General features: G+C 43.5%; 1 protein-coding gene across 1 annotated transcript in view; it reads left to right on the top strand.

Moving 5' to 3' along the window:
• Nucleotides 1-129: 129 nt before the first annotated feature.
• The window catches only part of cryl1 (crystallin, lambda 1), a 34,824-nt gene continuing 19,969 nt past the window's right edge, over nucleotides 130-14,984 (top strand). Inside the window, exons 1-3 of the mRNA XM_024408805.2 lie at nucleotides 130-287; nucleotides 1,512-1,619; nucleotides 5,540-5,666. Coding sequence (XP_024264573.2) covers nucleotides 247-287; nucleotides 1,512-1,619; nucleotides 5,540-5,666 — 276 coding nt within the window. The 5' untranslated portion in view covers nucleotides 130-246. The remainder of the gene's footprint in view (nucleotides 288-1,511; nucleotides 1,620-5,539; nucleotides 5,667-14,984) is intronic.

Raw genomic sequence — 14,984 nt, 5'->3', positions numbered from 1 at the left:
AGAATGTAAAAAGTAACGTTATAGCTAAACAAGACCATCACCACATGATTAATAAAATAATGCAAATCGGTGAATGTGCATTTTCATATGATTAATTTTCTTCACTCGTTTTATTTGTAACATTTTGGGGCACCGTACAATCATGTGACTAGTAGGGGCGTTGCAGGATTTGCAGGCAGAGTATTCTTGGAAAAACAGTTACTGTTTTCAATGTTGCAATAACTTACTGCTAATCAAAACTGCAAAATGAGTTCCTCTGAGGGGAAGACCATTACCGTTATTGGCAGGTGAGCAGAAGCCTCACATTTCACGAGCTTTTCTGTCTAAAAAATCTTGCTCCAACAACTAACGTTAGCTAGCTAACGTTGTGTGCTTATGCATGTGAACTTCGAGCTGAGTAGGGTCAGCTGATCATTAACTAAACTTCTCTAAGTAAAGAAATTAGTTCATTTTCATGACACTGAACATTTGTTGTTACATATATTGTATTCATATTTGTTGTGCATGTGTCAAGACGAGAGAATAGCCTCTGTGTTTTCTAGCCTATAACGTAACTCAACTGAATTTGTCATATCAGGTCAGGATGTTGTGCTCGTAGCTATAGGCAAATCATGTGATGTTATCTGAATTAAAATGTATTTTTTGTGTAGATGAAAATGTAGAATCTAGTACAAATAGTTTTTCCAAACGTATATGGTCATCATATGGCTATTTTGATGGTGGGGACGGTTTCTTTCAAGAACAGGCATCACTTTTATTTGCCTTTGCTTTTTTATTCCTGCCACCTTACCACCCCTTTTTGGGGAATTTAAGCCAAATCGAGGATCACTCCTATTATATGATATTGTAATGAAACAGTAGGGAGCAGGTCTCGAACCCTCGACCTTCGAGCCCGAGGTCCGGCGCGCTAATCGACTGTGCAGCAAAAGCATGCTCGTGCGGCAGAGTCGATTTCCGCGCTTATAAACCCAGGGTCGTTACACTACTCCCTCGTTTCAAAGAGCGGGTCCTCGCGCTAGCTTGCGACTCTACGTCTTACAGGAACGCGCTCGCCGGTCAAGCACATGCACTATTGTGGATGCAAGGTCCGATCACTTCTGACACCAATGTAATGAAACAGCAGGGAGCAGGTCTCGAACCTTCGAGCCCGAGGTCCGGCGCGCTATCGACTGTCCAGTAAAAGCATGCTCGTGCTGCAGAGTCGATTTCCGGCTTATAAACCCAGGGTCGTTACAATATATTTATATATATATATCATGTTATAATAATTTACAATTTAGCAGGTGCTTTTATCCAAAGCAATTTACATAGTGCAATGGGTGGCCCCAGAGGGAATCAAACCCACCACCCTGGTGTTGCAAGCGCCATGCTCTAACAACTGAGCCATACTGGTCATTAGGGATTTTAATTACTCATAAAAAGCATGCAGCCATTCAGGGGCAATCCAAATTTCCCTCTGGGGACAGAAAAGATTGATAAATGTTGGCTCTGTTGTTCTGTGTGTATTTCAGTGGGCTGATTGGGCGCTCCTGGGCCATGGTGTTTATAAGTGGGGGCTACAGAGTGAAGATCTATGACAACCAGCCAGGCTATGCTGCCAGGGCCATCCAGGAGGTCAGGTGAGTCCTGGAAAACAAGGCAAAACATTACCAAAAATATCTCATGACTCATACATAATATGCATGACCAAAATACCCCTCAGTCTTCTTTTGCACTCACACCGAAGACACACCAAAACAGCATGATCAGTGAATCCTTTTAACTTTACAAACCCATCAACAACCATAGAGTGTACATTGTTGAAAAAATGGATAAATTATGATTAGTTGATCATTAGGAGGTGACACACCGCTTTAGGTGAACATGGTCCACTCCCCTGTGTTGTTTCTGTTATATGTAAAGAATTTAACTTTAACCCAGTGTATTTTGAGCTCAAGACTCTGGAAGATGGGAAAAGGTTCTTAGTGACATTTGTAATAATAATGAATCGTGGATTGGATAATATTATTTCTACCAACTGAGGTACTCAAAGCGCTTTACATAGTAAGGGGGAAACACACTTCATCCACCACCAATACGGCTACCATTTTTCTGCCAGAATGCACATCAGCTATTAGGTATAGAGGTGAGGAGTGATATATGCCAATTAGGAATGAAGGGCATGATTAAGTGGCCATGATGGAATGGGGCCAGGTTGGGAATTTAGCCATGACATTGGAGTTAACACCCCATTTTGTAGGGAGAGGACTACTAGCCTAGTCCAGATATCTCCTGTTATGATTCATTTAGAAGGGTTTCACATCCAGCATCATACAGACACTTTGAGGTTGGCCTCTAAAAATATCCCAAACAACCTGCTAGTTGAATAAATAGCTATTTGCTACCGTATAGCCTAACTGGGCCATTGTATGTCTTATTTGCTTCAAGTCTCTATACCAGTACTTCCCAAAACATATGTCAAACATCTGGTGGTCCCAGAGTAGAGCGTTTGGAAACCTTGCTCTATATACCATGCTGTTTTGAAATGTATAATGAGATTTGCTCAATTGCACATTGGTTAAAATAAATAAACCTTATTGGACTGTAGGGGGCATTCTTGATCTTTTATTTTTTACAGGTAACTGCCAAAATGAAGGAAACACCGGTATTAAAGCCTTGTTCACATTTGCAGTTTGAAGTGACTCAAATCCTACTTATTTGCGTATCGGGCAGCCATCATTCACTTTGAACTGGACTGAGTGTTTACAGGCAGTAACAACAGTGTGACTTTAGATCATTAGAAAGCATTCGCCAAAAGTCACAAAATGCACCTGAATGGATTTCTGCAAATATGTAAATACCACGGGAGTCCTCTTACATTTGGGAACAGTCCTATTGATCAAACAACCATGAACAGGTAGGCTCTCTCTCCCTCAGTTATGCACATAAACAACAAGATCAACAACTAATGCTAACTAGAGCGATATTAGCTAAAATCTAACGAGGGAACATTAGATAAACCCTCAAACTTTTTCAGCTAGTTGGCCGTCAAAATTGCACTTATAAACGATGGGGAATAGTAGCCTACTCGTCCTTCTACAGCTTGCCTGCCAATGCATGCTTATCCCAACCAAGCACCCAAGCTAACTAGCTAAAATTGGCTAGCTTCTTCCAGACACAAATGAGAGAACACCTCACTCTGACCATTTTACTCGACCTAGCAGAGCTGGCTAGGCTGTTTACATGTAATCTGGAGATAGCTAACAAAGCAATTCACATTTCTTGCTAGCTAACCAAATGACACCTACATCTCTAGCTGTGTAGCAAAGATTTTTATAACTAACCCAAGATAGACCACAGCCTGTCGTTTCCAATGGGAACAAATTAGTCATAGTGGGCAGAACTAGCAAGGAAGTGGGCAAAGCCAAGCTCAAGCTAGCAAGATCCTATTTCTAGCAAACATTTGCATATTTCCGCCAGGGAATGCCTACTCTGTGAATTGTACATGTGCAATAACTCAGTTCACATTTGCACTCCTTCTAAACAATGCAATTTAATTTGGCAAAGGGTAAAGTCTACAAAAATTTGTCGACTCTGTTCATAACAGATTCTAGTTTTGGTTACAGAAAACTGCATTGAGATCAAATGTTTCATCACTGAGAAAATGTGCAGAATTTCGGCCAAAATCCATCTCGTTTCATCTTCTCCCACTGCCGGCCACTGGGCTTTCTCTCACTAACATATTTGGTAGTGATTGGAAACGCCAAGCGGATGCTTCACATTTATACACCTGGTGGAATATCTCTCATTGTTCTATCTGTGTAGCCACCGAAAAACTATATGGGGGGGAATTCAGTCACTCACCCACTCCTCCAATGACATGACATCCTCCTAACAGCTATCTAGTTAACGCTAGGCTCAATGTTTTTAGATTGCTACATAAATAGATATGCTAGCCTATTAGCCACGTGACTTGTGATCATTGCCCTTGCTAGTTTGATTGTATTGACATTCCCAGCCTCAGTTTTTGTCCCAAATATTGAAACAGTGCATCTCAAATGGGAGCAGCAAACAATGTACCAAGCCAGCTGTGATTTACAACCTGATAGCAAAATAGTTTTGGCCTACCAAGAAGTGTATTGGTGAATTATGTGAATCATGCATTGAACTGCATCCATCTATTCTGCCAACAATGTCTTACTGTATGTCATGGAATGTTGAGTCAAATAGAACCTATTTTTAAAACCTCCTTTAAAGTTGTTATTGTAGCATAAAGTGGGAATTTGATATTTGTGATTGATATTATGATTGTCTGTTTGTTTCATACCTGAAAAGTAGTTAAAATTATGTCAATTCTACTTTAAATATCTTCATAGGGTTTTGGGCCACCACAAGCCACCAGAACAGCTTCAATGTGCCTTGGCATAGATTCTACAAGTGTCTGGAACGCTATTGGAGGGATGCAACACCATTCTTCAACAAGAAATTCCATGATTTGGTGTTTTGTTAATGGTCTCAGACACTACTCCAGAATTTCCCATAAGTCTTCAATTGGGTTAAGACCTGGTGACTGAGACACAGAGAGACACACACACACCCCCTTTAAACCCCATATGCTCCTTTGAGACCTCTATTTCTAAGTCACTAACCAGGTTTCCATCCAATGTAAAGTACATGTCAGATATAAAAAATGTAATGACATAATTAAAACAGAACATTTGTTGGTAAACTTTCCAAATGTCCACAAAACAAAATATGCTAGACAAGGTGGGATCTTTTTGTCTCAGTAAAATATATTATGCGACAAATGTTGGTGGAAGCGCTTTTATGCGCAAATATTAATATAATAACCATTATATCGAAGTAAACTTGGAGTCATGCAATGACATGTTGTGTGGTCCTGCAGTTTACATGTAAATCTTTCGCCAACTGGATGGAAGCCTAGCTACTGAGATCTCTTCTTCTAGTCATGGTAGCCAAAATAATGGGCAACTGGCATGATGGGACCTATGCATGATGGGATGTTAATTGTTTAATTAACTCAGAAACCACACCTGTGTGTAAGCACCTGCTAACAATATATTTTGTGTCTCTCATTTATTCAAGTGTTTTCTTTATTTTGAAGGTTACCTGTGTCTTGCTTTCTGGTTACCTTTTAAACAAGCTGTCACACACCACTGAAACAACACATTTAGTTCCTCATACCACAGGCCTCACCATAGAGCTACCGGGAAGATATATTATTTACATAAAAAGGTATTCATTTAATTCACTTTGAAAAACAGATGCCTGTTCTTTGAGTGATTTGATCACTATTCAAAGCCCAAGAAACCATAGCATAGGGAATGCACCGTTGCATTTGGTATTGGCTGGAAAACCAAGCTGTCAACATTCAGTCTCACAGTATATTCATTATGTACTAAGGTGGCACTTCATATTCTACAGGTCAATGAGTTTTCTGTGTATTTATGGGTTATTGAAAAAGCTTTTGGGATTTATGTGTGCACACTTACTTGCGTGTATGTTTGTTAACCCCTTCTCCCTCTCTCTGCTGGCCTAGGAAACAGCTTGAAGATCTGCAGGAAGAGTGCATGCTGAGGGGGGATCGAAGTGCCTCAGAGCAGCTAACCCTACTGAGCAGCCACAATGACCTCTGCCAGGCACTCGAGGGAGCCTTCTTCGTCCAGGTACATTTAGAATGACTGGTATAAGTATCATCTATGAGAAAAATTACAATAACACTTACCCAGGGTGCACAGGGCCATAGCCAGGGATTCTTTTGGGGTGGGGGGTTTAAGAAAGTAACATCTCATTTACTGCATTTCTATTCAATTTAAAAACTCTAAAATGCCATTTGGAGAACAAGCAAAAACAAGCAAAAATGACCCTAGCCATTATCACATTTGTTGCTGTAGCTTCATTCACCTCAGTCGATCTACAAACACATAGCCTATTAGCAATACAATTAGCCGCTACACATTTACTCACATTAACTCCGAGCCAGGATTAAAACTATAATTTAATATGTACAGAGGGATCTGTTAGCAGAAAAACGATTTTATTAACAAAAGGTAAACATATGTTTGCTTTACCAAACTTTTTGTTGTTGTTGCTGTTTTACAGCTAATTTCCTGCAATTCTAAACATTTTGCCATTGGGTGGGGATAATTCTTTGCAGTTTTAAAAACTCATTTCCTGCAATTCTACACAATTTTCCATGACTTATGCCATCTTAATATGTGCCCAGTCTGTAATTTGGCCATGACTACTACAAGTTCAGATAGCTGTCTAGACTAACTAGACTAATTTACCAATCTAAAACATTTGAACTTACATGGGCTAATTGAGTGACTGTCAGTGAGTGACATATAACAAGAGGAAATCTGCTGATGCACATCCACGTTTTGAAATTGCACCTTGTGTATTACCTTTCTAACTCTTAGTAGTAAGTTGAGAGCCCAACTGAGTTCCCCCAAAATGTTTATATGTATACAGTACCGTTCAAAAGTTTGGGGTCACTTAGAAATGTCCTTGTTTTTGAAGGAAAGCGAATATTTTGTCCATTAAAATATCATCAAATTGATCAGAAATACAATATAGACATTGTTAATGTTGTAAATGACTATTGTAGCTGGAAATGGCAGATTGGCAAAACCCTCTAAAGAAGCAGTACAACTGGCCTTCTTTAGACTAGTTGAGTATCTGGAGAATCAGCATTTGTGGGTTCGATTACAGGCTCAAAATGGCCAGAAAGGAGTGGGAGGCCCCGGTGCACCACTGAGCAAGAGGACAGTACATTGGAGTGCCTAGTTTGAGAAACAGATGCCTCACAAGTCCTCAACTGGCAGCTTCATTAAATAGTACCCGCAAAACACCAATTTCAACGTCAACAGTGAAGAGGCGACTCCGGGATGCTGGCCTTCTAGGCAGAGTTGCAAAGAAAAAGCCATATCTCAGACTGGCCAATAAAAATAAATGATTAAAATGGGCAAAAGAACACAGACACTGGACTGAGGAAGATTGAAAAAAGTGTCATGAACAGACAAATCTAAGTTTGAGGTGTTCAGAGCATAAAGAAGATGCTGGAGGAGTGACGCCATCTGTCAATCATGGTGGAGGCATTGTAATGGTCTGGGGTGCTTTGGTGGTGGTAAAGTGGGAGATTTGTACAGGGTAAAAGGGATCTTGAAGAAGGAAGGCTATCACTCCATTTTGTAACGCCATGCCATACCCTGTGGATGGCGCTTAATTGGAGCCAATTTCCTCCTACAACAGGATAATGGCCCAAAGCACAGCTCCAAACTCCCTGCCTGGATGGCAGGGAGCTTGGCCCCAGTGATGCACTCGGCCGTACACACTACCCTCTGTAACGCCTTGCCGTCGGAGGCCAAGCAGTTGCCATACCAAGCGGTGATGCAGCCAGTCAAGATGCTCTTAAAGGGGCAGCTGTAGAACATTTTGAGGATCAGAGGGGCCCATTCCGAATCTTTTCAGTCTCCTGAGGGGAAGAGGTGTTGTCGTGCCTTCTTCACAACTGTGTTGGTGTGTATGGACCATGATAATGGCACTTAATTGGAGCCAATTTCCTCCTACAACAGGATAATGGCCCAAAGCACAGCTCCAAACTATGCAATAACTATTTAGGGAAGAAGCAGTCAGCTGGTATTCAGGCTATAATGGAGTGGCCAGCACAGTGACCGGATCTCAAACCTAATGAGCTGTTGTGGGAGAAGCTTGACAGTATGGTACATAAAGAAGTGCCCATCAATCCAACTTGTGGGAGGTGCTTCAGGAAGCATGGGGTGAAATCTCTTCAGATTACCTCAACAAATTGACAACTAGAATGCCAAAGGTCTGCACGGCTGCAATTGCTGCAAATGGAGGATTCTTTGACAAAAACAAAGTTTGAAGGACACAATTATTGTTTCAATTTAAAATTATTATATATAACCTTGTTAACATCTTGACTGTATTTCCTATTCATTTTGCAAGTAATTTCATGTATGTTTTCATGGAAAACAAGGACATTTCTAAGTGACCCCAAACTTTTGAACGGTAGTGTGTTATTTTTCTTAATTCAAAAAAATGACAGAGGCCCTGAGGGTGCATCTCAATAGTCTATAACAAAAGACATGCGACACTTAAGATACCAAGGAGGTTTGCCCATCCCCTCCCAAGAAAGGTTGGCTTTCAGAGCTTTCCTGTAATGGAAGGTGTAGGAGGATGTGGTATGGGAGAGACAATGGGAGAAGCCACATGACAGTTGAATTCCTTAGTGTGGTTAACCATCTCATCAGTCATCTGGTCTTAGTCCTGCTTTACACACGCTCACAAACACACCACGCGAGCCAGGAAGTGTGGTCTTTTAGCCAAATACAGGAGTCACATTCCATCCAACACACAGTATAGACAACACTGTCTCTCTTTGAGGGGAAGCTAGGCCTGCTCAGTGGGCACATGGGAGATAGGTATATGGTATTACACAGGTTTAATCATTACAGTGTATCGATTAAAATCATCATGTAATACTGTGGCGGAGAACAAAAGAAGGTGTTTTAGAGAGTTACAGGGAAATGCTGCTGGGAAATATTCAAAGTATCTTTTCCTGGTTCAGATACGTTTCCTTACTGACTGCAGTTCACTCAGTGTTTCCCTAGTTTTTTTGTTTTGTTTTTTGAAACACTGTCAAATCAAATGTATTTGTCACATGCTTCGTAAAGAACAGGTGTAGTTAAACAATGAAATGCTTACTTACGGGCCCTTCCCAATAATGCAGAGAGAAAAAAAATTGAAAAATAATAAGACAACAAATAAATACACACTAAGTAATGATAACTTGGCTATATACACGGGGTACCAGTACTGAGTTGATGTGCAGGGGTATGAAGTAATTCAGGTAGATATGTACATATAGGTAGGGAGGAAGTGACTAGGCAAGAGAACAGATAATAAACAGTACCAGCAGCTTATGTGATGAGTCAAAAGAGTTGGTGTAAAAAGGGTCAATGCAGATAGTTAATTAGTAAAGCAATAGCTACCCGGACTAACTATTTATCAGTTTTTATGGCTTGGGGATAGAAGCTGTTCAGGGTTCTATTGATTCCAGACTTGGTACACCGGTACCGCTTGCTGTTCGGTGGCAGACAGAACACTCTATGACTTGAGTCTTCGACTATTTTTAGGGCTTTCCTCTGACACTGGTATAGAGGTCCTGGATGGCAGGGAGCTTGACCCCAGTGATGCACTCGACCGTACACACTACCCTCTGTGTTGTCGTGCCTTCTTCACAACTGTGTTGGTGTGTATGGACCATGATAATTCCTTAGAGATGAGGACACAGTGGAACTAGAAGCTCTCGACCTGCTCCTCTACAGCCCCGTCGATGTGGATCGGGCCATGCTTGACTCCATGTCCTGTAATCTACAACCAGCTCCTTTGTCTTGTTGAGGGAGTGGTTGTTGCCCTGGTACCACACTGCCAGGTCACTGACCACCTCCCTACACCTCCCTCCCTACAGTCTCATTGTCATCGGTGATCAGGCCAACCTCTGTCGTGTCGACAGCAAACTTAATGATGGTATTGGAGCCGTGCTTGGCCATGCAGTCAAATCAAATCAAATCACATTTTATTTGTCACATACACATGGTTAGCAGATGTTAATGCGAGTGTAGCGAAATGCTTGTGCTTCTAGTTCCGACAATGCAGTAATAACCAACAAGTAATCTAACTAACAATTCCAAAACTACTGTCTTATACACAGTGTAAGGGGATAAAGAATATGTACATAAGGATATATGAATGAGTGATGGTACAGAGCAGCATAGGCAAGATACAGTAGATGATATCGAGTACAGTATATACATATGAGATGAGTATGTAAACAAAGTGGCATAGTTAAAGTGGCTAGTGATGCATGTATTACATAAGGATGCAGTCGATGATATAGAGTACAGTATATACGTATGCATATGAGATGAATAATGTAGGGTAAGTAACATTATATAAGGTAGCATTGTTTAAAGTGGCTAGTGATATATTTACATCATTTGCCATCAATTCCCATTATTAAAGTGGCTGGAGTTGAGTCAGTGTCATTGTCAGTGTGTTGGCAGCAGCCACTCAATGTTAGTGGTGGCTGTTTAAAAGTCTGATGGCCTTGAGATAGAAGCTGTTTTTCAGTCTCTCGGTCCCAGCTTTGATGCACCTGTACTGACCTCGCCTTCTGGATGATAGCGGGGTGAACAGGCAGTGGCTCGAGTGGTTGATGTCCTTGATGATCTTTATGGCCTTCCTGTAACATCGGGTGGTGTAGGTGTCCTGGAGGGCAGGTAGTTTGCCCCCGGTGATGCGTTGTGCAGACCTCACTACCCTCTGGAGAGCCTTACGGTTGAGGGCGGAGCAGTTGCCGTACCAGGCGGTGAAACAGCCCGCCAGGATGCTCTCGATTATGCATCTGTAGAAGTTTGTGAGTGCTTTTGGTGACAAGCTGAATTTCTTCAGCCTCCTGAGGTTGAAGAGGCGCTGCTACGCCTTCTTCACGATGCTGTCTGTGTGAGTGGACCAATTCAGTTTGTCTGTGATGTGTATGCCGAGGAACTTAAAACTTGCTACCCTCTCCACTACTGTTCCATCGATGTGGATAGGGGGGTGATCACTCTGCTGTTTCCTGAAGTCCACAATCATCTCCTTAGTTTTGTTGACGTTGAGTGTGAGGTTATTTTCCTGACACCACACTCCGAGGGCCCTCACCTCCTCCCTGTAGGCCGTCTCGTCGTTGTTGGTAATCAAGCCTACCACTGTTGTGTCGTCCGCAAACTTGATGATTGAGTTGGAGGCGTGCGTGGCCACGCAGTCGTGGGTGAACAGGGAGTACAGGAGAGGGCTCAGAACGCACCCTTGTGGGGCCCCAGTGTTGAGGATCAGCGGGGAGGAGATGTTGTTGCCTACCCTCACCACCTGGGGGCGGCCCGTCAGGAAGTCCAGTACCCAGTTGCACAGGGCGGGGTCGAGCTTGATGACGAGCTTGGAGGGTACTATGGTGTTGAATGCCGAGCTGTAGTCGATGAACAGCATTCTCACATAGGTATTCCTCTTGTCCAGATGGGTTAGGGCAGTGTGCAGTGTGGTTGAGATTGCATCGTCTGTGGACCTATTTGGGCGGTAAGCAAATTGGAGTGGGTCTAGGGTGTCAGGTAGGGTGGAGGTGATATGGTCCTTGACTAGTCTCTCAAAGCACTTCATGATGACGGAAGTGAGTGCTACGGGCGGTAGTCGTTTAGCTCAGTTACCTTAGCTTTCTTGGGAACAGGAACAATGGTGGCCCTCTTGAAGCATGTGGGAACAGCAGACTGGTATAGGGATTGATTGAATATGTCCTTAAACACACCGGCCAGCTGGTCTGCGCATGCTCTGAGGGCGCGGCTGGGGATGCCGTCTGGGCCTGCAGCCTTGCGAGGGTTAACACGTTTAAATGTCTTACTCACCTCGGCTGCAGTGAAGGAGAGACCGCATGTTTTCATTGCAGGCCGTGTCAGTGGCACTGTATTGTCCTCAAAGCGGGCAAAAAAGTTATTTAGTCTGCCTGGGAGCAAGACATCCTGGTCCGTGACTGGGCTGGATTTCTTCCTGTAGACCCTGCCACATGCCTCTTGTGTCTGAGCCGTTGAATTGAGATTCTACTTTGTCTCTGTACTGACGCTTAGCTTGTTTGATAGCCTTGCGGAGGGAATAGCTGCACTGTTTGTATTCAACTGATTAAAAACCACTGATTAAAAGCAGTGGTTCGCGCTTTCAGTTTCACACGAATGCTGCCATCAATCCACGGTTTCTGGTTAGGGAATGTTTTAATCGTTGCTATGGGAACGACATCTTCAACGCACGTTCTAATAAACTCGCACACCGAATCAGCGTATTCGTCGATATTGTTATCTGACGCAATACGAAACATGTCCCAGTCCATGTGATGGAAGCAGTCTTGGAGTGTGGAGTCAGCTTGGTCGGACCAGCGTTGGACGGACCTCAGCGTGGGAGCCTCTTGTTTTCGTTTCTGTCTGTAGGCAGGGATCAACAAAATGGAGTCGTGGTCAGCTTTTCCGAAAGGGGGGCGGGGCAGGGCCTTATATGCGTCGCGGAAGTTAGAGTAACAATGATCCAAGGTCTTTCCACCCCTGGTTGCGCAATCGATATGCTGATAAAATTTAGGGAGTCTTGTTTTCAGATTAGCCTTGTTAAAATCCCCAGCTACAATGAATGCAGCCTCCGGATAAATCGTTGAACAAGGAGTACAGGAGGGGACTAAGCACACACCCCTGAGAGGCCCCTGTGTTGAGGGTCAGTGTCACGGATGTGGTGTTGCCTACCTTCAGCACAAGTCCAGGATCCAATTCCAGAGGGAGGTGTTAAGTCGCAGGGTACTGAGCTTAGTGATGAGCTTGAAGGGCACAATGGTGTTGAATGCTGAGCTATAGTCAATGAACAGCATTCTCACGCAGGTGTTCCTCTTGCTCAGGTGGGGGAGGGCAGTGTGGAGTGCAATATCAATTGCGTCATCTGTGGATCTGTTGGAGTGGGTCCAGGGTATCTGGGATGATGGTGTTGATGTGAGCTATGACCAGCCTTTCAAGGCTACGGGGCGATAGTCTTTTTCTTTATGTTAATTTTTTATTTCACCTTTATTTAACCAGGTAAGCTAGTTGAGAACAAGTTCTCATTTACATCTGTGACCTGGCCAAGATAAAGCAAAGCAGTGCGACACAAACAACAACACAGAGTTACACATGGAATAAACAAGTGTACAGTCAACACAATAGAAGGAAAAAAAAGAGTCTATATACAGTGTGTGCAAATGGCGCGAGGAGGTAAGGCAATAAATAGGCCGTAGTAGCAAATTAACACTGGAGTCATAGATGAGCAGATGATGTGCAAGTAGAAATACTGGTGTGCAAAAGAGCAGAAAAGTAAATAAAAACAATATGGGGATGAGGTAGGTAGATTGAGTGGGCTATTTACAGATGGGTTATGTATAGCTGCAGTGATCGGTTAGCTGCTCAGATAGCTGATGTTTAAAGTTAGTGAAGGAAATATAATTCTCCAGCTTCAGCGATTTTTGCAATTCGTTCCAGTCATTGGCAGCAGAGAACTGGAAGGAAAGGCGGCCAAAGTAGGTTTTGGCTTTGGGGATGACCAGTGAGATACACCTGCTGGAGCGCGTACTACAGATGGATGTTGTTATCGTGACCAGTGAGCTGAGATAAGGCGGAGCTTTACCTAGCAAAGACTTATAGATGACCTGGAGTCAGTGGGTCTGGCGATCAATATGTAGCGAGGGCCAGCCGACTAGAGCATACAGGTCGCAGTGGTGGGTGGTATTGGACTTTGCTGACAAAACGGATGGCCCTGTGATAGACTGCATCCAGTTTGCCGAGTAGAGTATTGGAAGCTATTTTGTAAATGACATCGCCGAAGTCACGGATCATTAGGATAGTCAGTTCTACGAGGGTATGTTTGGCGGCGTGTGTGAAGGAGGCTTTGTTGCGAAATTTTGGATTGGAGATGTTTAATATGAGTCTGGAAGGAGAATTTACAGTCTAGCCAGACACCTACGTATTTGTAGTTGTCTACATATTCTAAGTCAGAACTGTCCAGAGTAGTGATGGTAGGCGGGTGCGGGCAGCGAACGGTTGAAAAGCATGCATTTGGTTTAACTAGAGTTTAAGAGCAGTAGAAGGCCATGGAAGGAGTGTTGTATGGCATTGAAGCTCATTTGGAGGTTAGTTAACACAGTGTCCAAAGAAGGGCCAGAAGTATACAGAATGGTGTCGTCTGCGTAGAGGTGGATCAGGGAATCACCAGCATCAAGAGCGACATTGTTGATATATACAGAGAAAAGAGTCGACCCGAGAATTGAACCCTGTGGCACCCCCATAGAGACTGCCAGAGGTCCGGACAACAGGCCCTCCGATTTGACACACTGATCTCTGTCTGAGAAGTAGTTGGTGAACCAAGCGAGGCAGTCATTTGAGAAACCAAGGCTGTTGAGTCTGCCGATACGAATACGGTGATTGACAGAGTCAAAAGCCTTGGCCAGGTCGATGATGACGACTGCACAGTACTGTCTTTTATCAATGGCGGTTATGATAGCGTTTAGTACCTTGAGCGTGGCTGAGGTGCACCCGTGTCCAGCTCGGAAAACGGATTGCACAGCGGAGAAGGTATGGTGGGATTCGAAATGGTCAGTGATCTGTTTATTAACTTGGCTTTCGAAGACTTTAGAAAGGCAGGGCAGGATGGATATAGGACTATAACAGTTTGGGTCTAGAGTGTCGCCCCCTTTGAAGAGGGGGATGACCGCAGCAACTTTCCAATCTTTAGGGATCTCGGATGATACGAAAGAGAGGTTGAACGGACTGGTAATAGGGGTTGCAACAATGGCGGCCGATAATTTTAGAAAGAGAGGGTTCAGATCGTCTAACCCAGCGGATTTGTACGGGTCCAGGTTTTGCAGCTCTTTCAGAACATCTGCTTTCTGGATTTGGGTGAAGGAGAAGCTGGGGAGGCTTGGGCAAGTAGCTGCGGGGGGTGTGGAGCTGTTGGCCCGGAGTTGGGGTAGCCAGGTAGAAAGCATGGCCAGCCGTAGAAATTCTTAATTATCGTGGATTTATCGGTGGAAAAGCATGCATTTAGACAGGTTACCTTTTCGTTCTTGGGCACAGGGACTATGGTGGTCTGCTTGAAACATGTAGGTATTACAGACTAGGCATCATGGCATCATGCAGCTCTCACATTGATCTCAAAACAAGCGCATCTACTCACTACCGCTCATGCTGTTAACACAGTCCAGTTCAAAGTAAATGGCACAGATCCATTTATGGCAATGGTCTATTTACATATAGGCCTACTGCAGTTCTGATTGGTAATGCCACACCGGTCTGTGTGGAGTATGGGCTGAGTCGTGTGTGTCAATGCATAGAATCCTACTCTGATGCGTTCTGCCTAGAACAAAATCT

The sequence above is a fragment of the Oncorhynchus tshawytscha genome, linkage group LG03 (genome assembly GCF_018296145.1).
Source record: "Oncorhynchus tshawytscha isolate Ot180627B linkage group LG03, Otsh_v2.0, whole genome shotgun sequence".
Lineage (NCBI taxonomy): Eukaryota > Metazoa > Chordata > Actinopteri > Salmoniformes > Salmonidae > Oncorhynchus > Oncorhynchus tshawytscha.
Note: the sequence above shows the minus strand (reverse complement) of the source record. Positions and strands in the feature narration are given on the sequence as shown.